This window comes from Macaca thibetana, chromosome 2 (assembly GCF_024542745.1).
Source record: "Macaca thibetana thibetana isolate TM-01 chromosome 2, ASM2454274v1, whole genome shotgun sequence".
Taxonomy (NCBI): domain Eukaryota; kingdom Metazoa; phylum Chordata; class Mammalia; order Primates; family Cercopithecidae; genus Macaca; species Macaca thibetana.
In genome coordinates this window covers 32,677,878-32,703,825 of record NC_065579.1, presented here as the reverse complement: position 1 = coordinate 32,703,825, position 25,948 = coordinate 32,677,878, and the positions used below count along the sequence as shown (strand labels likewise).

The following is a 25,948-nucleotide window of genomic DNA, read 5'->3' as shown; positions in this document are numbered from 1 at the left end:
GGTTTGTTTTGGGAAAGGGCTGTTGTCATCTTTGTTTTAAACTATAAACTAAGTTTTAAATTATAAACTACTTTTCTCCCAAAGTTAGTTCAGCCTACGCCCAGGAATGAACAAAGACAGCTTAGAGGTTAGAAGGAAGATAGAGTTGGTTCGGTCAGATCTCCTTCACTGTCTCAGTTATAATTTTGCAATGGCAGTTTCACTCCCGCCTCAGCCTCCTAAGTAGCTGTGACTATAGGCACATGCCACCATGCCCAGCTAACTTTTTTTTTTAGAAAGACGGGGTCTCACTGTGTTGCCCAGGCTTGTCTCAAACTCTTAGGCTCAAACAATCCTCCCTGCTCAGCCTCCCAATGTGTTGGGATTACATGCATGAGGCACCACACCTGGCCTTTTTTTTTCCTAAGTTTTTTGTTGTAGGTTGTGCTACGTTTCCCAGGCTGGTCTCGAACTCCTGCCCTCAAGCAATTGTCCCACTTTGGCTCCCCAAAGTGCTCTCTGGAAATTGAGCCTGAGAGAAGAATATTATCTTGTGAATAAGTCTGTTTAGGTGTGGTTAATTTCTTGCTCTTCTTTTCTGCAATAGATGAGAAAGCAAGAAGCGGAAAGAAAAACAATCCTTGGTGGGTCCTTCAGGTCTTTATGTAGATAGAGAAAAAGTCTCTTCTAGCATCTATTGATCTTTTAGGATCTTTAATTCAAAATACTCATTATACCAGGGAGCCATATATTGGGGTGAGGTTGCCTTGCCTGTACTCCTCCAGAATTTATTTTTTAATTTTAATTTTTTTTTTTTTTTTTTTTTTTGAGACGGAGTTTCGCTCTTATTTCCCAGGCTGGAGTGCAATGGCACAATCTCAGCTCAATGGCACAGCCTCTGCCTTCTGGGTTCAAGCGATTCTCCCGCCTCAGCCTCCTGAGTAGCTGGGATTACAGGCATGCGCCACCACGCCCAGCTAATTTTGTATTTTTAGTAGAGACGGGGTTTCTCCATGTTGGTCAGGCTGGTCTCAAACTCCTGACCTCAGTGGTCCACCTGCCTCGGCCTCCCAAAGTGTTGGGATTACAGGTATAAGCCACTACACCTGGCGTTTTTTTTTTTGTTGTTGTTGTTTGTTTTTTTAAGAGAAAGAATCTTACTCTGTCACCCAGGCTAGACAGCAGTGGAATTATCATAGCTCACTGCATCCTTGAACTCTTGGTCTCAAGGGATCCTCCCGACTCAGCCTCCTGAGTAGCTGGGACTACAGGTATACATCACTATGCCTGGCTAATTTTATTTTACTTTTTTTTTGGTAGCTATGGGGTCTCACTATGTTGCCAAGGCTGCTCTTGAACTCTTGGCCTCAGGTGATCTTCCCACCTTGACCTCCCAAAGTGCTCGGATTACAGATGTGAGCCACTGTGCCTGGCCTCCTTCAGAATTTAAAAATATGAAAGGAGAAGTTAGGAACTCAAGGAAAAGACTATAAATTGGACTGAGTGCTGTGGCTCCTGCCTGTAATCCCAGCACTTTGGGAGGCAGAGGCAGGCAGATTACTTGAGGTCAGGAGTTTGAGACCAGCCTGGCCAACATGGCGAAATCCTATCTCTACTAAAAATACAAAAATTAGGTAGGAATAGTGGCATGCACCTGTAATCCTAGCTACTCGGGAGGCTGAGGCAGAAAAATCGCTTGAACCCAGGAGGTGGAGGTTGCAGTGAGCAGAGATCACACCACTGCACTACAGCCTGGGTGACAGAGTGAGAATCCATCTCAAGGGAAAAAAAAAAAAAAAAAGATTGTAAGTTAAATATCCTAGAAAGCAAAACACTTGAGAGATAGTGAAAAAAGAAGAGCACAGATTGTAAATTTATAGCATCAGTTCAGTAGGTTCAACATTTTAATAATGAGGCTGGGGGGCACAGTGGGTCACGCCTTTAATCCCAGCACTTCAGGAGGCTGAGATGGGTGGATCACTTGAGGCCAGGAGTTTGAGACCAGCCTGGCCAACATGATGAAACCCCATTTCTACTAAAAATACAAAAACTAGCTGGGCGTGCTGGTACGCACCTGTAGTCCCAGCTACTTGGGAGGCTGAGGCAGGAGAATCGCTTCAACCTGGGAAGCAGAGGTTGCAGTGAGCCAAGATCATGCCACTACACTCCAGCCGGGGTGACAGAGCAAGACTCCGTCTCAAAAAAGAAGAAGAATAATAATGAAACCACCTTTGCAAAAATTGTAACAGAAAATTATGAGACAGGATCATTCTCTTGAGCCCCTTGCAGTACTTGCTATTGGGGTGTGGCTTGTTTACTTGGCCACCTCACGCTCAAACCCCTTGAGAGAGTGAGTGAGTGCAGGAACTGGAAAAAACGAACGCTGGAACTAGCCAGTTGCTCCTCTCTGCCAGGAGCAGGCTCGGTGCAGGCCCCATAACAGCGTCCAAGCATGTTACAACCATGCTCTTTCAGCTCTGCCGTCCGAGGACAGCCAGCTCAGTGGAGGGTCAGGGTGGCAGCCCCTGCCCTCTCAACACCCAGGTTATTGTCCAGCATCCAGGAAGAATCAAGTCACATGAACAGATTGAAGGGTAGTGTATGCAGAGGATTTTGTTGGGCAATGGAAGTGGCTCTCAGCGGGATGGGGAGTTGAAAAGGGGATGATGCGGGAAGAAGGTGATCTTTCCCTGAAGCTGAGCACCCTGAGGCCAGGCCCCTCTCCAAAGCCACATCATCTGAAGTTAGCCACATCTACCCATAGTCTCCAACATTCAGTTGCTTCTCTGCTCACTGCTCAGTCACTTGTATCCTTGACAATCAGCTGTTTGTATCCCTGATGCTCAGCTGCTGTGTTACTCTGCCAGCTGAAATCCTCTTATGAGCACAGGATGGGGAAATGCCAGGCCAAAAAGGCAACATGTGGGTGGAAAAATGGAGCTCCTGTTTTCACTTACAGCTGAGGTTCCAGGCTTAAGGGTGGGGTTTAGCCAGGAGCCCAGCCCTTCTGTATCAATGGCAGTGGGGGAGATGTGATCTAGCCAATCTCCATCTTGCTTTTAGCCTTCAAGCTGCCAAACTAACTTTAGGAGACATTTAGTTTATAGTTTAAATTATAATAGCCCTTCCCCCAAACTCAACCACCTTTGTAAAGCTAATTAGAGACCACTAGGATAGAGGGCAAGGAGGAGCCTGAATTCTGCTAAGGTGTAGACATAAATGATTGCTAGCCATAATTCTGGAGGTCACAAGATACACAACTTCCCCAATTACTCCTTCAGATAACATCACTACTGTTTCAGAACCTAAGATTGACCTTTTGGGATACTGTCCCAGGTTTCTTGCATGTCCGACACCCATGCTTTACCTGGACCTACTGATCAACAGCTCCTGTGGCCCCACCCAGGAGTGATTCAGCATGCAAGAAGATCATTTCCCACATCCCTATGATTGCACCCCAACCAAGCACCCATTGTCTAGCCACCCCCATCCTTTCCCCCAAACGACCTTTGAAAAACTCCTAACCTATAAGCCTTCGATGAGACTGATTTGCATGATAACTCCATCTCCCACATGGCATGGCATCAATTGAACTCTCCACTGCAATGCTGAGATTGTATGTGTGTGTGTGTGTGACACAGAGTCTTGCTCTGCTGCCCAGACTGGAGTGCAGTGGAATGATCTTGGCTCACTGCAATCTCCGCCTCCTGGGTTCAAGTGATTCTCCTGTCTCAGCCTCCCAAGTAGCTGGGATTACAGGTGCTCACCACCACACTGGGCTAATTTTTGTATATTTAGTAGAGACAGGGTTTTACCATGTTAGCCAGGCTGGCCTTGATCTCGTGACCTCAAGTGATCTGCCTGCCTCAGCCTCCCAAAGTGCTGGGATTACAGGCATGAGCCACTGCACCTGGCCTAATGCTGAGAAATGATTTTCTTTGTGCAGTGGGTAGGAAGAACCTGTCAGGCAGTTACAGTAAGAGTTCCAGGCCAGGCACCATGGCTCACGCCTGTAATCCCAATACTTTGAAAGGCCAAGGTGGGCTGATCACTTGAGTCCAGGAGTTGCAGACCAGCCTGGGCAACATGGTGAAACCACATCTCTATTAAAAAGTACAAAAAATTAGCCAGGCATGGTCCCATGTACCTGTAGTCCTAGCTACTCAGGAGGCTGAGGTGGGAGGATCATCTGAGCCTGGGAAGTTGAGGCTGCAGGGAGCCATGATCATGTCAGAGGTGTTTGAACCACAGCGACTCCATCTTGAATAGGAGCTGGGTAAAATAAGGCTGAGACCTACTGGGCTGCATTCCCAGGAGGTTAGGTATTCTAAGTCAGAGGATGAGATAGGTCAGCACAATGTACAAGTCACAAAGACCTTGCTGATAAAAGGATGTGGTAAAGAAGTTGGCCAAAACCCACCAAAACAAAGATGGTGAGGAAAGTGACCTCTGGTGGTCCTACTGCTCATTATACGCTAATTAAATATATTAGCATGCAAAAAGACACGCCCACCAGTGCCATGACAGTTTACAAACGCCATGGCAATGTCAGGAAGTTACCCTATATGGTCTAAAAGGGGGAGGAACCCTCAGTTCCAGGAATTGCCCACCCTTTCCTCCCCCCTCCCCGCACTCCAAAAGAACTCATGAAAAATCCACCCCTTGTTTAGCATATACTCAAGAAATAACCATAAAAATGCCAACTAGAAGCCCTCGGGGCCACTATGCCTACAGAGTAGCCATTCTTTTTATTCCTTTACTTTCCTAGCTTGCTTTCAGGTTACTCAAATTCTTTCTTTACCCAAATTCTTTCTTACTCGAGGTCCAAGAACCCTCTCTTGGGGTCTGCATTGGGACCCCTTTCCGGTAACAATCGTGCCACTGCACTCCAGCCTGGGTGACGGGAGTGACACGGTGTCTCACAGAAAAAAAAAGAGAGTTCGAGGAGAAACCGTCTGTGTGTGTGTGTGTGTGTGTGTGTGTGTGTGTGTGTTGGAGGTTGGGGCGGGGGGCAGTCGGGGGGGTAGTCCTGGAAGTGTTAGGTGTTAGGGAATCATTAAATAAATAATTCAAATAAGTAAATTTCCCCAAACTAAAAAATAAACATTTCCAAAATCATGGCAGCCATGGAGAGTCCAGCCCCTGAACAGGTAAAAATATCCCCATCCAAGGTACCTCACCATGACATTCAGGGACCAGGGGACTGGAATGTTGGCTCAGAACACTACCCCAAAATATGACTGTGGAAGATGAAAATTAATGCCACCTCCAAATATACTTTGGCATATTTTGGGATGGCTATTCCAAGAAACTGAAGATACAGGAATAGCTCTGAAAAGATCTCCTTTTGTGAAAGAAATGTACAAAAGAATTTTGTAAAAGGAAATCTACATTAGCAAACAGCAGATGCAAGCAGAGGCTTTCTCTGAGGCCCCCTTAGCTGCCTAGAGATGGAGCTAGGAAAAATCATATCACAGGAAGAAGAGATTGTGGGTCGACACGTCCCAGAAAGAGATTACCACAGGCGGCCACCCTTCTGAAGAGTGCTACCTGAGAGATTTTATCTGTGTAAGGCAACCTCTGTGGGCTGTGCATTTCCTCCCCCTCCCTTCTAGAATTTGTGCCATGACCTCCTCTCTTCACACCCCCACCAAGTGCAGCACCAGGTGTACCCTCTCCACACCCTCTCTGCACCCCTACCAAGCCCCAGGTCCCCTATTCCTTTCCATGGCCTCAAGATGGTACGCACACTGGCTCTTCTGGGAGTTTCATATTTTGTGAGGCCTCCATGCATATTTGCATGTCTTTCCTCTTGTTAATCTGTCTACTGTCAAGTTTATTCCAGAGATTCAAATTATAGAACCTTTAGAGGGTGAACGAAAAGTTCCCCTTATCCCTACAGAAAAAAGAAAATATCCTAAAAAAACCCATTCTCTTATTTCTGGGAGGTTATCATTTAGCTCATGGTAGGTAAGAATCTTACAGGTTGAAATAGCGTTTCTAGTAGAATTGTCACAAGGATTTTAGTTCACTTAAGAAGTTCAGAAAGAAGTTCTAAGGTTGCTAGAGTACCTTTTTTTGGTAATGTAAAAGTAATAAAGGGTCATTACAGAAAACATGAATTTCAGAAAAGTATAAAGAAAAAGTAACAGCTATAATTGAACAACCCTGAAATAAATACTGTAACTGTTTTGGATTGCTTCCTTCTTGTGCGTGAAGTTTTTTTCCTCCATATAGCATCTCCCTATCCTTTAATAATATTTATCATTAAACATAACTGAAACTATACTTGTGAACAGTTTTGGAGTGCTGGAGTGCAGTGGCTGGATATCAGCTTACTGCAGCCTCAACCTACCCAGGCTCAGGTGATCCTCCAACCTCAGCTTCCTGAGTAGCTGGGACTACAGTCACACACCACCACACGCAGATCAGTTTTGTATTTTCTTTTCTTTTCTTTTTTTTTTTTTTTTTTTTGAGATGGAGTCTCACTCTGTCGCCCAGGCTGGAGTGCAGTGGTACAATCTTGGCTCACTGCAAGCTCTACCTCCCAGGTTCATGCCATTCTCCTAAGGAAGGAGACCACTACTACTCCTGCTGCCCTCCTCCCCCTACCTTGCCTAGTTCAAAGACAGGAGGAAAGTGAGAAAGAAACAAAAGTAAGATAAATAGCCAGACAACCCTGGCACCACCACCCAGTCCTAGGAGTTAAACAAAGTAACAATAATAACATCAACCCCTGGCCTAAACTACTTGTGTTATCTGTAAATTCCAGACACTGTATGAAAAAAGCATGTAAAACTTTTTGTTCTGTTAGCTGATGCATGTAGCCCCCAGTCACGTTTCCTACGCTTGCTCGATTTATCACAACCCTTTCACGTGGACCCCTTAAAGTTGTAAGCCTTTAAAAAGGCCGAGTATTTCTTTCTCGGGGAGCTCGGCTCTTAAGATGCGAGTCTGCCGACGCTCCCGGCCAAATAAAAAACCTCTTCCTTCTTTAATCTGGTGTCTGAGGAGTTTTGTCTGTGGCTCATCCTGCTACGGTCCTGCCTCAGCCTCCTGAGTAGCTGGGACTAGAGGAGCCTGCCACAACACCCGGCTAATTTTTTATATTTTTAGTAGAGACGGGGTTTCACCCCTTGAGACCATGTTAGCCAGGATGGTCTCAATATCCTGACCTCGTGATCTGCCCACCTCAGCCTCCCAAAATACTCGGATTACAGGCGTGAGCCACCGTGCCCGGCCCAGTTTTGTATTTTCTATAGAAATGGGGTTTCACCATATTGTCCAGCTTGGTCTCGAATTCCTGGGTTCAGCTGATCCACCAATCTCAGCCTCCCAAAGAGATGGGAATACAGACATGAGCCATTATGTCTGGCCCAGTTTTATAATGTTATGTACAAAGCCTCAAAGGTGAAGGATGCAGTGAGCTATGTTCATGCCAAAAAAAAAAAGAAAAAGAAAGAAAGAAAGAAAGAAAGAAAAAGAAACAAGTCACAAAGACCCTGCTAATAAGACTGGTTGTGGTAAAGAAGCCAGCCAAAACCCACCAAAACCAAGATGGCGATGAAAGTGATCTCTGGTCATACTCACTGCTCAAAATACACTAATTATAATGTATTAGCATGGCAAAACACATGCCCACCAGTGCCATGACAGTTTACAAATGTCTGGAAGTTACCCTGTATGGTCTAAAGCGGGGAGAAACTCTTAGTTCTGGAGATTGCCCACCCCTTTTCCAGAACGTTCAGGAATAATCTACCCCTTATTTAGCATATGACCAAGAAATAACTGTAAGTATACTCAGTTGGGCAGCCCATGCCACTACTGTGCCTACGAAGTAGCCATTCTTTTGTTTCTTTCTCTAATAAATTTGCTTTCACTTTCTGAACTCGCCCCGAATTCTTTCTTGTGCAAGGTCCAAGAACCCTCTCTTGGGGTCTGGATTGGGACCCCTTTCCACTAACACAATGGGTTCATTTTGCTTGCTGCCCAGATACAGCCAATCTGTTAAGACAGAGAAACTGCAATGCGGAGAGACTTTCATTCACGGCTGAACGAGAGACTGTAGTTTTATTACTCAAAACAGTCTCTCTGAAAATTCAGACTAGGGTTTTTCAAGGATAGTTTGGTGGGCAGCAGGGCTAGGGAATGGGGAGTGCCCATTGGTTGGGTCAGAGATGAGATCTTATGGAGTTGAAGCTATCCTCTTGGGCTGAAGTGATTCCTGGGTGGGGACCACAGGAACAGCTGGCAGGTCTGAGTGGCAGTCATCAGAAATGCAAACACCGGGCCGGGCATGATGGCTTACACCAGTAATCCCAGCACTTTGGGAAGCTGAGGCATGCAGATCACCTGAGGTCAGGAGTTTGAGATTGGCCTGGCCAACATGGTGAAACCCCATTTCTACTAAAAATACAAAAATTAGCCAGGTGTGGTGGTGCACGCCTGTAATCCCAGCTATTAGGGAGTCTGAGGTAGGAGAATCGCTTGAACTGAGGAGGCGGAGGTTGCAGTGAGCAAAGATGATGCCACTGCACTCCAGCCTGGGTGACAGAGTGAGATTCCATCTCAAAAAAAAAAAAAAAAAAAAAGCAAAAACCTGAAAAGACTCCTTAAAAGGCCAATTAAAAGGTTCTACAATAGTGATGTTACTGTAGGAGTAATAGGGAAATTACGAATCTTGTGGCTAATTTGTTCGTCCTAAAAAGACACTCTGGTCACCAGGCAAGAAGGGGATTTGTTTCAGGAAAGAGCTGTTATTATCTTCATTTCAAAGTTAAACTATAAACTAAGTTCCTCCCAAAGTTAGTTCAGCCAACACCCAGGAATGAACAAGGGCAGCTTGGAGGTCAGAAGCAAGATATAGTCCGTTAGGTCAGATTTATTTCACTGTTGTAATTTTCTCACTGTTATATTTTGCAAAGGTGGTTCCAGGACTTCAGGAACATGCCACCATGACTGGCTTTTAAAATTTTTTTGTAGGGGTCTCATTATGTATCCCACGCTGGTCTCCCAACTCGTGGTCTCAAGTGATCTTGTCTTCAGCCTCCCAAAGTGCTGGGATTGTAAGTATGAGCCACCGTGCCGGGTCTCCTTTGATTTATAATTATTTCTAATTAGGATTGACCATTTTGCCCATTTTGTTAGCAGTTTCTTTCTTTCAGGAGTTGTCTCATTTTGCCAGTCCTAATATTTTTCTTATAGATGTAGACATGTTTGGCAACATGCTCCGAGGAGCTACGTGCCATGTTCTCTTCTCCATGGCCATGCCCCAGACCACAGACTATAACGCCTCCATTGTGAAAATGTGGAAATATTCTTTCCAAATGACAGTGACAGTATGGCACTCACGTTTTCCACAGCGTTTCTTCCTCTTTTTTCTTCTGCTGGTTTTCTGAGTGTTTGTATTTGTTTTCCTAGTTTATCTTACTCTGGCTGAGTGAACATACGACTGGAGCTGTTTCCCTACCTTCCAGCACAGGCACATGTTACTGGGAAGGGGTCCCAATCCAGATCCCAAGAGAGGGTTCTTGGATCTAGCATAATAAATAATTCAGAGTCCATCAAGTGAAAGCAAGTTTACTAGGAAAGTAAATGAATAAAGAACGGTTACTCCACAGACAGAGCAGCCGGAAGAGCTGCTGGTTGCCCATTTTTATGGTTATTTCTTGATTATATGCTAAACAAGGGGTGGATTATTCATGCCTCCCCTTTTTAGATCATAAAGGGCAACTTCCTGACATTGCCATGGCATTTGTAAACTGTGATGAGGCTAGTGGGATTGTAGCAGTGAGGATGACCAGAGGTCACTCTCGTCGCCATCTTGGTTTTGCTGGGATTTGGTTGGCTTATTTATTACAACTTGCTTTATAAGCATGGTCTTTATGACCTACATCTTATGCTGACCTCCTATCTCATCCTGTGACTAAGAATGCCTTAACCTCCTGGGAATGTGGCCCAGCAGGTCTCAGCCTCATTCTACTCAGCCCCTATTCAAAATGGAGTTGCTGTGGTTCAAATGCCTCTGATACCCACACTATCCCCTCACCCCTACCCTGCACTCCAGCCACAGTGACCCCAGAGTGCCCTGCACCCAGTTGGTACCCATTGAACACAATTTAATGAAATGCCACACATTTGAGAAGGACAGGAAGGAAAAGTGAAAAACTTCTAATTTATTTTACTTATTTGAGACGGAGTTTTGCTCTTCACCTAGGTTGGAGTACAGTGATGCGATCTCGGCTCACTGCAACCTCCGCCTCCCAGGTTCAAGCAATTCACCTGCCTCAGATTACAGACACGCACCATCATGCTCAGCTATTTTATTTTATTTTATTTTATTTTATTTTATTATTATTATTTTTTTTAAGTAGAGACAGGGTTTCACTATGTTGGCCAGGCTGGTCTTGAACTCCTGACTTCAGGTGATCCACCTGCCTCGCCTCCCAAAGTGCTGGGATTAAAGGCATAAGCCACCTTGCCCTGTCCTTATTTTAAAATGTTTATTTATTTATTTATTTTAAAGACAGGGTTCTGTTATGTTCTCAGGCTGGAATGCAGTGGCTGGTTTATTCCCAGGTGAGATCATAGTACACTATAGTCTTGAACATCTGGCCTCAAGTGATTCTCCTGCCTCAGCCTCCCAAGTAGCTGGGACTACAGGCATGTGCTACTGTGCCCTACTAATTTTTTTTTAAATAAAACATTTGGTTTCAGTAGCAGAACTTACTTAAATTTGTGAGAAATGTCTGCTCCCCAGTAGAGAACATGGCTCTGCAAAACACTCTTGGTTTACTCATTTCACAATTTTCCCTTCCTCGGTTGACAATTGTGAAATAGGGAATCAAATGCTATCAAAGATAGCTATAAATAATATCTGCGTGAGGCAGACAATTATCTGTACTGCAGTCTCTTCTCTGCTTTGGCCTTAATTCCAAACAACATTAAAAAGCAAATCCACAAAACCATTTGGGGATAGGAAAGTACAAAGGGGTATTTACTCATAGGAAAAAAAAATTAGGACCCTTGATTGGTGTCCAGTCCATATTCATGCTCCCCAGCATCCCGGGGACCTTGTAGACACCTTTTGAGCCCATCACACACATTACCTTAAAATGCTTCCCAGATTTAACTGAAAGCAAACACCTTCAGTAGGCAAAGTAGACTGAACATTGGGTAAAAGCACCCTTGCTTTCTAATCTCCAGTGAGGCCAAAACTGATCTTATGAGCTCACGAGTTGATCCAGAAAACACATTTGTAATAAATATTTTCTATGCTCTTCAATGACAATTAAAAAATGGACACTATATAACTAAGATGGGATTGATCTTATGAGCTTATAAATTGATCTAGAAAACACGTTTGTAATAAATATTTTCCATGCTCTTCAATAACAATAAAAAACGAACACTAGGTAACTAATTAAGATGGGAGTAGAAGGCCAATAAAAACATCTAGTGTCTAGCACCACCTTGTGGTACAACATTCAAATCCTGAGCCCTTGCAAGGACCCCCAAGATTAAACCTTCTTGAAAAAGAGTTGGCTCGTGAGCTGCTCTACCATTTTGATGTAACAATATACTTTCTGGAGAAATATGAAATAATAGAAATAACTAGCACTTGACTGGTACTTTATTGTAAACCAAGCGTTCCCATCTGACTGATCTCACTTAATCCTGGCAGTAGCCCTGCCAGGTACTAGGTACTAAGATCTCAGTCTTAGACATGTGAAGTCTGAAGTTCAAAGAAGTTGGTAGTTTGCACTGGGCAAGTCCTGCACTTGAACCCATTTATTCATATTCCCATTATTCATATTCCAAATCCTGTAATAAGATTGTATTAGCACTACTGTATGGAGTGTGTGTATATATATATAATCACTATACTACATGTATTAATATATGTGAAAAGTTCAAAAGAAACATATAGTACTATATAGGATATTTTAATATAATATAGTATTTATACTATTTTTTATAGTACTGTTAGCCAGCACTCATTACGTTTCTGGGGCTGTTTTCCGGCTGTGAAGACAAGGCAATATTGGTTGACTCTTTGTAGTCTATATGATTCCACAGAGCTTGCTACTAAACCAACCATGATCTTGCTTTCCTGGTCCCTAAGCACCCAAACTGTGGGAGAACCTGATCCTCTGTTGTCTTAATTTAGGGTGCACTGATGGAAATGTGGCCAGGGAGAATGAACACAAGGACCTAGAGGCAGTGAGACTGAAGCCATTTTTATGTTTGGCCTTTAAAATGCTTATGAACCAATCTACTGACTCATAGTTAAAATACTGATGGACTGGGTCACCTCATTAATTTAATAAGTACATTTTACAATCAATATATCTTAAAGTTGGCAGTTGCCTGGCCCACTTCCAACCCTGGCCCACCCATGAAAAAATAAATCTTAGTTATATATATACGTATATATACGTAATCTAATATATATATGTATATATATACATACATAGAATTAGATTATGGAATTAGAATTTGGGGCCCTAATGACTCCTGTGGGCAGACACAACTCCAAGTTGTGTTGGGAGAAAACTGCTGGCCCCATTCACAGGTATACGCCCAGCCAACTACTGGCAAAGAGGCCTTCATCAACCTGTTTTGCTTTCTCTGAAGTCATTCTTGTCTCTTGGCCAGTCTGCCCAATAGCTACCCTTCTAAGGGACAATAACCTAGACCTCCTGGTTCCTAGATTCACAACAAACCCTCCACTGAGAACACTATTGATGGAAAACTGACAGAAGGACCAACAGCCTGTTAGTCTTCTAGGGATTCTAAAACCCACCTAGACCATCTCCTTTCAGTCCTCTTCATCTACTTATTTGATAGTCCCTTGGGGGTTATATCTATGTTAAGCTATATTATCAGAAACAATGCTTTGATACTTGTTTTTATTACTGGTAATGCTGTTAAGTTTGCTGTTGTGTCCTATTTATGGGAACTAGAGGGAAAGTTTCCTTAGATCTCCAGATGAGGAGTAGCTGCCTCAGGTTTATTGCATGGAGTCTGAACTTGATCTTGTTTCCTTCTTTACGCTGACCACTAGGAAGCAAAATCTGTTATTTATCCTTAAGTGTAAAAGACCTGTTGTAATGCAGTTTGTGTGGATAAGGTTATTTTCCTGGCCTCAACTTTTTTTTTCTGTTAGCCCAATTTCCCTACTTAAAATCGTGTAATTTTTGTATTTTTGTAAGTTGTCCTCAAACTCTTTTGGGGAGAATTTTTAAAATAGAAGAAAAACTACTCAAACTACTCTCTGGTGTTAGACTTCAGAATAGAGAATACCTTGCGGGGACAGTGACTAGAATGAGACACAGGGGTGGGGTGGGTTCTGGGGTGCCAATCATGCTGGACGTGTCATACATCACTGTGATGTCAGTGAGCTAAATACTTATGATTTGTGCACTTTTCTGTATGCATGTTAAACTTCTATGTTCAAAAAATGAAGACTGAGGGAAATACTTATGTGTCATATATATGTACTTCCTTTAATCCTCTGAACACTTTTAAGTTAGTAGTTATCCCCATCATAAAAATGAAGAATGGGAGGTTCAAACAGGTTAAGGAATGAGGCCAAAATTCCAAATGACTTCTGACAACAAAAGCACAGGCTTATCCTACTACACTACACAGCTCCTTGCTTTTTTTTTTTTTTTTTTCCCAGTTGGACACGGGGTCTCGCTCTGCACCCAGGCTGTAGTATGCAGTGGCATGACAATGGCTCACTCGATTGCTGCAGCCTCCAACTCCTGCGCTCATGCAATCCTTCAACCTCAGTCTCCCGAGTAGCTGGGACTACAGGCATATACCACCTCACCCGGCTAATTTTCTTATTTTTGCATAGAGATGGGGTCTTGCTACATCACCCAGGCTCTCACTTTTCTACTTTAAATGGCCTGTCTTTATCCAGCTTAGCCACTAAAATCCAAGAAACATTGGTCAGACCTAGTAGGGACACAACTGAAAGGACTTCCCTGAGGGGGCAGTGGGCAGCGTCTGGGGCTGTAGCTGGCTGTGGGATTCATTTGGTGGAGGGGGCTTTGGGAGAGAGCACTGGACTGAAAGTGGGGAGCCTGAGGCTGCTTCTGGACAGGGCTGGGCTCTCACTGGGAGAAGGCCCATGAGGACCCCTATAGGTCTACCTTCTTTACAAGTTCCATCAGCCCCTCCCAAGAAGTTGAGAACAGATGGCAGAATCACAACACCCAGCAAGCACAGATTGAGCCCTGCTGCCTGCCCCTCTTCTCTTCAGGAGCCAGGAGGATTTATTCTGATTGTACGGAACCACTATGACTATCATCCAACCCCTTCACACTGGGACCCCTCCTCCAGATGTGGTTGAAGTTGAAGGGCCCAGGCCTGCTGCATGTGCAGCCCAGTCACATACTCAAGACAGTGTTCTCACATTCTGCAGAAAGGCGAACAGAAAGGCTTACAGGCTTAACTCTTGGGAGCAGAACAAAATCACCTGGATTTTACTTCATAAAGGAAACGTCATTAAAAGGCAATGATTGGGAAACAGGTCAGCAGACCAATTTAGGGATTTCCCCATATTCCACAACCCTAGCTACGTGATTTTGAACTCATCATTTACCCCTTGCTACTGCTTCCTCATTTCCCAGTAGGGAGTTGGAACGTCCATTCTAAAGCCCCTCTCAACTCTGAAATTCTAACTCTAGACACCAGCCATCTTCTCAGAGAAACAGCACTGGACAAATGGGGCAGAGGGGAGGACAGGTGATGACCATCCCCTCTCTCTCCCAGGGCAAACAGTGTGACAAGGAACTGGCCCAGAGATAAAGGGTCTCAATAATCAGGTAGGGAGCCATGGAGGGTTCTTGAGCACAGACAGAGCAAAAGTGGTATTTGTGGAACACTGGTTTTGAAGAAATACGTAAATGAACTAAAGGGGAGACCAATGGGCAAATATGACACTGGAAAAAGAAAACAGAACAATCCTTTAGGCTAGAAATACATATGAGTGTCTTATTTTAGTCTACTTGGCCTCATTTTTACTCCATGGTTGTCTGACATGTTGCCTGGAGGAACACTACAGTCACATGAGTAATGACAAGAATCTCTTTACGTGCTACAGGGTCCTTAGGCTTTTCTTTGCGGAATTTTACAGTGAACAATATGGCTAAATTATGTTATTCTATAAAACTTTCACTACTTTTCAGGCCTTGAAGTTTTATTTACATGTCTCTCACACACATACACTTTCTATTTTTTAACACAAAAAGTACATAGTAGTCCCCCCTTTTCTGCGGGTGGTATGTTTCAAGACCCCCAGTGGTTGCCTGAAACCAAGATGGTACCAAACCCTAAAAAAAAAGAACAATTTTAACAATATACTCTAATAAAAGTTATGTGAACGTGATCTGTCTTCCCAATTTTTTTTTTTTTTTTGAGACAGACTTTTGCTCTGTCGCCCAGGCTGGAGTGCAGTAGCGTGATCTCAACTTACTGCAACCTCCGCCTTCCAGGCTCAAGCCAACCTCCCACCCCAGCTGGGACTACAGGCACATGCCACCACACCTGGCTAATTTTTGTATTTCTGTAGAGACAGGGTTTCACCATGTTGCCCACACTGGTCTTGAACTCCTGGTCTCAAGGGATCTGCTGGCCTCGGCCTCCCAAATAAAAATATCTTATTTCTTAAGATATTTTCAAAATAGCTTAAGAAAAGTAACTGACTGCAGTTGAAAACAGTTGAAAATATATCTTAAGACATATTTTCAAAATATCTTAAGAAAAGTAACTGACTGTAGTTGAAAACAGGTAATTGAAATTGTGGCAAATGAAACCATGATAAAGAGGTACTACTCTATATGCCAATCAAAAAAAATTAAGGGCCAGGCATGATGGCTCACATCTGTAGTCCTAGCTACTCAGGAGGCTGAGGCAGGAAGATTGCTTAAGCCCAGGGGCGTGGAGGCTACAATCAGCTGTGATCACACCACTGCACTCCGACCTGCGTACCACAAGATCCTGCCTCAAAAAATATATAAAGTAAAAAGAGTGATTTTATTTATTTATGAAACATGGTCTCACTCTTGTCGCCCATGGAGTGCGATGGCATGATCTCGGCTCACTGCAAACCTCCGCCTCTTAGGTTCAAGTGATTCTCCTGCCTCAGCCTCCTGAGTAGCTGGGATTACAGGCACCCGCCACCATGCCCAGCTAATTTTTTTGTATTTTTAGTAGAGACGAGGTTTCACTATGTTGGTCAGGCTGGTCTCGAAGTCCTGACCTTAGGTGATCCCCCAACCTTGGCCTCCCGAAGTGCTGGGATTACAGGCATGAGCCACCACGCCCAGGCAAAAGAGTGATTTTAAATTATCCTCTTCAAGGGGAGGTATGAATGCCAATCTCATGAAAGGTCAGGACTTATGATCCAGGCCCAGGATCACAGGAGATGGGTTCTTAAGAGGCTTTAGAAATTTGCTCTGAAGGAAAACTCTCGGCACACACAGGCCTTCTTTTTTATTCACCGTCTCTCGAAACACATACTCGTTTACCACTTCTTCATAACCTGTGTCCATAAAGAGCTGAGCCAGGAATTCTGTAAGACAAGCATCGACAATGCTCAAAACTCTTCATAACATTACATTTGCTTTGCAGTCCTTGAGGAGGAGGGATAGGGGCTGAGGCTATGTTAATATTTTTTAAAATGAAAACCTCAGTGCTAAAATTTAAAGGTTTTGATTTGGGAACTAATACACTCCTTCTCCTCTTCTACCCAAACAGAAACCTTCAATTAAACAATTTAATCAGAACAAGGTGAAGGACAACTCGGTGTGCGCATCTTGCCTTATTATGAATTCTCAAATACAAAAGCCCAAGTAAAAACAATTCCAAATTGACTATATTCCTTTTTTTAAAAATTAAATATATATATATATATATTTTTGTTTTTTTTTTTGTGAGAAAGAATATTGCTCTGTCACCTAGGCTAGAGCAGTGGTACGATCTCAGCTCACTGCAACCTCCGCTTCCTGGGCTTAAGAGATTCTCCTGCCTCAGCCTCTTAACTAGCTGGGACTACAGGCACACACCACCATGCCTGGTTAATTTTTTTGTGTTTTTAGTAGAGACAGGGTTTTGCCATGTTGGCTAGGCTGGTCTCAAACCTCTGACCTCAAATGATCCACCCATTTTGGCCTCCCAAAGTGATGAGATTACAGGCGTGAGTCACTGCACCCAGCCAATTATATTCCTTTGTAAAATTTTTCTTATTGTTTCCCATCTCTGAACAAAAACATAAAAATTGGCGAAATTCCTACAAGGTCTGCATGTGTTCAATTTGTTTACATCAAACATCTTATTCATCCTAACACAAAGGAGGAAAATTTGTGATTGGAGTGGAGAAAAACACCCAATGGTGACCTAGCTCCGGGAAAATCTAACCCAAATAATACATCACTACACATGAAATGAAACAAGTAGAATAAATGGCTAGGCAGCAAAAATAAAGACTCTTACTAAGAGCATTGCTCCAGAGAACATGCTCTGAAGCACTTTGCAGATATCACTTCATCTTCTCAATATTTACAATTGGTTTAAATTTTATGAATTAAGAAATCTTTTAATTTTTAACCTATTTTGACAATTTTGCAGTTTTTTTGTTTTGTTTTGTTTTGTTTTGAGATAGGCTTCTCGCCCCGTCTCCCAGGCTGGAGTGCAGTGGTATGATCATAGCTCACTGCAGCCTCTGTCTTCTGGGGCCAAACGATCCTCTTGCCTCAGCCTCCTAAGCAGCTGGGACCACAAGTGCATGCCACCACTCCTGGCTAATATATATTTTTTTAATTTTTAGTAGAGATAAAGTTTCACTGTTGCCCAGGCTGGTCTCGAACTCCTAAGCTCAAGTGATCCTTCCGCCTCAGACTCCCAAATAATTTTGCAGCTTTAATAGTAATCACTCGATTTTAGTTCATTTTGGTATCTAAAAGAATATTTCGTTTCAAGAAGAAAAATGTTTGTTAAAATAGAGGTTAAGGTAATTATCTTCCTATCTAGATGATTAAGTAGACTTTGTTCAAGACACCTAAAAGACTGAAACAGTGTTCCACATTTTCTTATCAAAAATGACTTTTTAAATACATCTGTAGGCTAGGCATGGTGGCTCACGCCTGCAGTCCCAGGATTTTGGGAGGCTGAAGTGGGCAGATCACTTGAGACCAGGAGTTTGAGACCAGCCTGGCCAACATGGCAAAATCCCATCTCTACTAAAAATACAAAAATTAGCTGGGCGTAGTGGCACACACTTATAATCCTTGCTACTTGGGAGGCTGAGGCATGAGAATCACTTGAGCCTGGGTGGTGGAGGTTACAATACGCCAAGATCATGCCACTGCACTCCAGCCTGGGCGACAGAGTAAAACTAATAAACACCTCTTTACAGCAAATTTGCATATTTATTTAAAAACAGATCCAGGCCAGGCATGGTGACTCACACTTGTAATCCCATCACTTTTGGAGGCCGAGACAGACAGATCACTTGAGCTCAGGAGTTTTGAGACCAGCATGGGCAACATGGTAAAAACCCCGACTCTACCAAAAATACAAAAAATTAGCCAGCCATGGTGGCATGTGTCTGTGGTCCCAGCTACTCAGGAGGCTTTGGTGGATCACTTGAGTCTGGAAGGTGGAGATTGCAGTGAGCCGAGATCACACCACTGCATTCCAGCCTGGGTGACAGAATGAGACTCTGTCTCAAAAACAACAAAAAAACCAAACCCCAAAACAGATCCCATCATTTCTATAGAAAAAGGTTTCCTGACTTTGTGCCATGGGAAAGTAATCTCAAGGCACTATGTTGTCGAATTTGCTTTATTTTTAAGTGGACAAGGAGAAGTTTCTGACTTGCCTTCCCTCTTATTCCATCACAATTCCTAGTAGGGCATCCACATGGCATGTCAGAAGCTGTCCATTAACCCAAGCTCACTAGGAGAGTCACTGACACCAGAGAAGGCTTGTGAGCTCTTCAAGGGCAGAGGCCAGGTCTGTGCCTTCCAGGTGCTGTGTAAGTATTGTACAGTAGAGGGCTTGTTTCAGGGGCTCATGCACATGTCACAAGCCTTCTCCGAGTAGCCTTGCAGTGATAATGCAATCAAACAGAAACAAAGAATAAAACATTTAAAGACTGGATTCCATTCATCTTACCATCAGTAAAAAAATATGATCTGGTCCCATCTTGTCTAACATAAAAGTTTTCTCCAAGTTTGCTGCCGGCTTTAAACCTAAGCATGGCATGATCATACAGCCCGTAGTCACGAAACAAGACACTTTTGCCTGGTTTTAATACCTATGAAACAAAAGCAGGCTGAATATGACTTTGGAGAACTCCATCAAAATAAAACCTGATTAAATTAGGACTTAAAATAAATTTGTGATAATTATTAAGGGGACAGACTGAAATGCCCATAATATGAAACCAAAATGGCCTACTAGTTAAACACATAGTAAGACTGGGCAGGGCTCCATAACACTAAGACTCTTTTTTTTTTTTTTTTTTGAGATAGAATCTTGCTCTGTCGCCCAGGCTGGAGTGCAGTGGCATAACCTCAGCTCACTGCAACCTCCGCCTCCCATGTTCAAGTGATTCTCGTGTCTCAGTCTCCCGAGTAGCTGGGATTACAGGCACCCGCCACCATGCTCTGCTAATTTTTGTATTTTAGTAGAGATGAGATTTCACCATGTTGGCCAGGCTGGTCTCGAACTCCTGACCTCAAGTGATCTGCCCACCTCAGGCTCCCAAAGTGTTGGGATTACAGGCGTGAGCGACCTCGCCCGGCCCTGAAGACACTTCTTAAGTACCTCCAAGAGCACCCTGGAATGTCCAATGTCACAGGATTAAAATGTTAGAGACCAATCTGGGCAATATAGTGAGACCCCATCTCTATAAAAAATTAAAAATTAGCTGAATGTGGTGGTACATCCTGTAGTCCCAATTACTTTAGAGGCTGAGGTGGGAGAATTGCTTGAGCCCAGGAGGTTGAGGCTGCAGTGAGCCACATCCATGCCACTGCACTCCAGCCTGAGTGACACAGCAAGACTCTGTCTCAAAAATAAATAAATAAAGTGTTAGAGACAATAAATGAAAGTGTTATCCTCATCGAAGCACTTTCTTGCAACATTTTATTCACCATTTCCTAGTATTCAAACTGTATTCAACTGCCTCTTAAAAAAAAAACAACAGAATGTTGTTTTGGCTTTTTACTGATTCAGGTTGGTTTTCCTTATTCTGAGTCTCAGCTCTCATTTCACTGTGCCACAATGTACATAGCTCAATCACAGTACCAATAACTGATCTATGCCTAGCATTTGACAGCTCAACCATACATTTTCTCATTGTATCATCACCCAATTGTGGGACAAAGAAATGTGATTATTATTCTTACTTGAGATAAGGAAACCAATACTCAAAAGGGTTAAGTGATCTGCCAATGATCATACATTAGCCTTTATTTAGAGACAAGGTCTCGCTATGTTGGCCAGGCTGGTTTCGAACTCCTGACTTCAAGTGATTCACCTGCCTTGGCCTCCCAAAGTGCTGGGATTACAGGCATGAGCCACTGCACCTGGCCCAACTGTGTACTCTCGACCACTGAACCATAACTCCTCTCACCTTATGGCAGGACTCCATGGATCCCAGGTAACTGCAAAATCATCTTTGTCTCAGGGCTGGCAAAGCTCTGAAGAGCAGCCATGGCACTGCACAAATCAGAATTTAGGGTGGATGTTTTATGCCAGAGAACCCCTTTCTATACACTGACTACACAGCCTACCTAGTGAGAATGGAGAGACTATGTGAATCTAGACAGTACATGAGCCTCATTAGGGAAGGTAAGTAAAAGAATCTGTACTGTCCAACCCTCAAGTACAGGCCCCAAATTACTAACCTTGTAAATGTTTTCTAAGACAAGGTGCATCTTCTCAGGATGAACAGCTGAGAGCACAAATATCAACATAACAACATCCACAGACCCTGGTGGTACGTGATCCAGAAGATCATCTTTGGTCAGATCACACTGGAATACCTTGCATCTTTCTGTGCCATATAAAGGATTTTGCTAGAGTGGAAAAAACACAAATGAATTTTAATGCGACCACTATGCTGATATATTTGGAAAAATACAACATCAAAAGGCGATCCTATTTCCTATACATAGAAATGATCACTTTGTTACCAGATAAAACTGATTAATAAATCACTGACATATAACGCATGTAATAGTCACTACTGCTACAAGGGGCAAGACTTTAATAAATCATTTTTAGCTGAGGAGAGAATAAGAGTATTACGTATTCAAAACTGAGCATTTTAGTAGCACGTTATTTCCAGAGGGATGATGATTCAAAACTGGCCTCTGCTTGTTTCTTTCTTTTTGTTTTTTTAAAGGGACAGGGACTCACTCTGTCCGCTGGGCTAGAGTGCAGTAGCATGATCATGGCTCACTGCAGCCTTCACCTCTTGAGCCCAAGTCATCCTCCCACTTCAGCCTCCTGAGTAGCTGGAACTACAGGTGCGCACCCCTGCATCTGGCTAAATTTTTATTTTTATTTTTGTGAAGATGGGGTCTTGCTATGTTGTCCAGGCTAGTCTTGAACTCCTGGCCTCAAGTGATCCTCCCACTTCAGACTTCCAAAGTGCTGGGATTACAGGCGCAAGCCACCATGTTCTGCTGGCCTCTGGCTTCCTTAATCCTCCTTTGAATAATCTATTACAAGCCTAAACCCTCTGAGAAGCCCTTCTAATTCCCCTTGTTGAGATGCTCCCACAGTTCTTCTGGGGTATAATTTCTCTTTATGCAGCAAGCTAAATAAACTTAACCTTTTTTCGACTACAAATGTGTTCCTGGTACATTTTGGTTGGTAGGCTTCAACACATGTTTAAGAGTATTATGAAGAAAAATATTAAACTTTTCTTTCATGTAAATGAGGACCTGAATAAATAGATATACAAAGTTACTGGAAGGGAAAATTAAATGCAAAATTAAAAAGATATCAATTCTATTCATAATTCCATTTGTAAATCCAATGCAATCTCAACTGATTCCCAATAGATTTCTAGAAACTTGACAGGGTGAATCTAATTAATCAGAAAGTAAAAATCTTTAAGAACAGCCAAGTCAATTTTTAAAATGATGAACAATGAAGTAGGTATGGTGACTCATGCCTGTAATCCCAGCAACTTGGGAGGCTGAAGTGAAAGGATCGCTTGAGTTCAAAGCTGCAGTGAGCTATGATTCGTGCCACTGCACGCCAGCCTGGGCAACAGAGCAAGATCTCATCTTTAAAAAATAGGCCAGGTGCAGTGGCTCACCCTTGTAATCCTAGCACTTTTCGAGGCCAAGGTGGGTGGATCATGACGTTAGGAGTTTGAGACAAGCCTGGCCAATATGGTGAAACTCCGTCTCTACTAAAAAAATTAGCCGGGTGTAGTGACCCATGCCTGTAGTCCCAGCTACTCGGGAGGCTGAGGCAGAAGAATTGCTTGAACCTGGGAGGCGGAGGTTGCAGTGAGCCCAGATCATGCCACTGCACTCCAGTCTGGGTGACAGAGTGAGACTCTGTCTCAAAATAAATAAATAAATAAAATGGAATGAAGAATAATAAAGAAGATTCATTACTGGACATCAAAATATATTACAAAACGTAGTAATAACACGGTTTGAGAATGGAGACAAACATATCACCGAGACCAAATAGAGTCCCAAAACAGACCTGTGTACACTGTATATATAAACAGGAAATTTGTATGTTATATGATAAAAGATAGACAAAGGTGACAATTAGATAAAAAGGTAGACAATAAAGATGACAATTATGAATGAGGAAAAATTAATTTCTCATTCAATTTACTGTGTTCAGAAGAACTGGCTACCTATTTGAACTAAAGGACAAACGACTACCCTTGAGACACAGGCACACAGTACCAGTTCAAATTTGGAGAAGCAGAACATTAGAGAACAACCCCTCTCCCACACGCCACCACCAAGTCTCCAAGAATAACAGTCCACTGCAGCTGGGGCTCCGAGCCGTAACAGGCCGTTTCTTTGGGAAACAGTACAAAGGGAAGACCCAAATCCAAGAGAGGAGACAAAAACAAGTTGCTAGAGGAGTCTGAAGTCTCTGGTGCCCACAGCAACAACAAATCTCACAGACAGCAACAGACTTCAAACAACAGCCCAATTCCTGACTAGACTGTTACAAATCCCTATCCTTCAGTATCTACTGGCCCTTATGTCTAGCTTTAACCAAAAAGTAGAAAACATCCCAGAAGGCAAGAAAAAACATAGTGTGAAGAGAATAAGCCATCACCCGAGCCAGACTCAAATATGACAGATGTTGGATCCAAAAGCTTGGGCATTTAAAATAATTATGATTAAAACGTTAAAGATTCTAATGGAAAAGACAGACAACATGCAAAATCAGACACATAATTTCAGGGATGGAAATTATAAAAAGACTCAAAGAGAAATGCTAAAAACCAAAAACATGGTAACAGAAATGAACACTTTCAATAGGTTCCTCAACAAAACATGTACTACCTAGGAATGAGTCAGTGAACTTGATGATAGGATAATAGAAATCACACAAACTGAAAATGCAAAAAGGAAAAAAGTGGGGGAAAAAACCCTAAAACAACAGCATATAAGGGCTGTGGGGCAATAGAAAATGTTACACACGTAACTGGAATCCCAGAGGGAGAAGAGAGAACAAGAGCTAAAGAAAGAATTCAAAGAAATAATGATCCTAATTTTTCCAGATTAAAAAACATAACCAAAATTATAAAATAACTATATAACCAAAAATTATTTAGAGCAATATATAGGTGATTACGTCTAAATCCTAGGAATAGCTGGGCGCAGTGGCTCATACCTGCAATCCCAGCACTTTGGGAGGCTGAGGCAGGAGGATTGCTTGAGCCCAGGAGTTTGAAAGCAGCCTGGGCTAATGAGACCTCATCTCTAAGAAAAATAAAGTAAATCCTAGGAGTAAAGGACTCCTAAACAAGGCATAAAATAGAACTTCAAAAGGAAAATATTAGTATTTTGCCATGATAATTTAAATTCTGTGTAGCCTGGGCAACATAGCAGACCCTCATCTCTACAGAAATTTTCAAAAAAATTAGCCAGGCATGGTGGTGCAAGCCTGTGGTCCCAGCTCAGGAGGCTGAGGATCGCCTGAGTCCGCAAGGTCGAGGTTGCAGTGAGCTGCGTTTGTACCACTATACTCCATCCTAGGTGACAGAGTGAGACCTTGTCTAAAAAAAAAAAAAATCCTTGTGTAAAAAAAAAAGAGATACTGTAAAGTGATGCTGAATACACTGGAAGAACTGTTTGCAACACATATACCAAAATATCTAGAATGTATCCTGAAAATAAGAAAGAAAATGACAAACCAATAGAAAAGTAGGCAGAGGATATGAATAGACAGCTCCTACTATAAGCTCCATGTGGGTGGGAATTTTTGTCTGTCTGTTCACTGTTTAACTCCAGTGCTTAGAACAGTGATTGGCACACATTAAGCTCTCAGTAAACAAATGTGGACTAAAGGAACTCACAGCTAACTAATGCTATCAACCTTCCACAAGGCCTTCAACCTCTCTGGTGATAAGAAAAAAATAAATTAAAATATGGAGACATTATTTTTTGCCCAAAAGATTGGTAAATATAAAAAAGACGGATATCAAGTGTTGAGGCAATAAAAAAAAAAAAGGTACCTTTATATTATTGGTGAAATTATAAATTAGTACGATCTTTTTGGAAGGAAACTTGGCATTGTCTATTAAAATATAAATGTACATGCTCATCTTCCAAGGAATTCTACTTCTTCCATTACTCTTCATAGAGACGAATGCATACACACATTTTGGGAACATATGTATGATGCTGATCATATTAACCCTATTGTAAGAGCAAAAAATTAGAAACAATCCAAATAAATATCAATAGGGTAACTGTTTCTTTTGTTTGTTTTTGTTTTTTTGTGATGGAGTCTCGCTCTGTCGCCCAGGCTGGAGTGCAGTGGCGCGATCTCGGCTCACTGCAAGCTCTGCCTCCCAGGTTCATGCCATTCTCCTGCCTCAGTTCTCCTGAGTAGCTGGGACTACAGGCGCCCACCACCACGTCTGGCTATTTTTTGTATTTTTAGTAGAGACGGAGTTTCACTGTTTTAACCAGGATGGTCTCGATCTCCTGACCTCGTGATCTGCCCACCTCGGCCTCTCAAAGTGCTGGGATTACAGGCATGAGCCACTACACCCGGTAGGGTAACTGTTAAATAAAGTATGGTATATCCATTCTATGGAATACTATAACAGGTAAATAAAATCTACATGTACTAACATGAAAACTCTGCAAAATAAAATAATGTAGAATGAGGAAAGCATGTTATAGTAAATATGATACCACCATTTTTAAAAATCTGTGTATATAGTGGGCAGACTTAAGTCCTTATTTAAAACGTCTAAACTTTCTAGATGTTTAGAAGTGCACAAAGTATGTTAAAAGCAGGGTAGTAAATAACACATTTTGTATATATCCTTTTGTTAAAATTCACTGAAATATTACCTTTTGGAAATGGAATGATCAAACCACTTCTCTAATCAGTACATATCATTACATTTGTACTGGGTCAGGAGAAAAGGAGGAGAATAAAGTGCAAAGGGCCTTATACCAATGTGTTTATAGCGAGGCAAGATTGACCACTGTACCTGATGTCCATGCATTTTATTTTACTTTGCTATGTACACAGTGTATATGAAGGACAAATGAGTCCTCATTTACAACATCTAGTTCTAGATGTTAAAGAGGTTGACAGTGTATGATCAAAGTAGAGTCAGTAACCTAATACACTGAATACACTTTGTGTTCAAATTCACAGGAAAGACTGTTCTTAAAAACACTCAGGGAAGTGAAATTGTTAAAATCCCCTC

At 42.5% G+C, this 25,948-nt stretch overlaps 1 protein-coding gene across 7 annotated transcripts in view; it reads right to left on the bottom strand.

The window, feature by feature from the left end:
• The window catches only part of METTL6 (methyltransferase 6, methylcytidine), a 41,883-nt gene that overhangs the window by 7,849 nt on the left and 8,086 nt on the right, over positions 1 to 25,948 (bottom strand). For 3 of the 7 annotated variants that reach the window (XM_050777650.1, XM_050777640.1, XM_050777667.1), the window contains 3 exons: positions 20,907 to 21,077; positions 19,168 to 19,309; positions 561 to 16,564 (listed from right to left, as the gene is read on the bottom strand). In XM_050777650.1, the coding sequence (XP_050633607.1) occupies positions 16,383 to 16,564; positions 19,168 to 19,309; positions 20,907 to 21,077 (495 nt within the window). In that variant the 3' untranslated portion in view covers positions 561 to 16,382. Of the gene's footprint in view, positions 1 to 560; positions 16,565 to 18,388; positions 18,693 to 19,167; positions 19,310 to 20,906; positions 21,078 to 25,948 lie in introns of those variants that run through there. The other 4 variants (XM_050777675.1, XM_050777657.1, XM_050777686.1 and 1 more) reach the window with 3 other exon arrangements.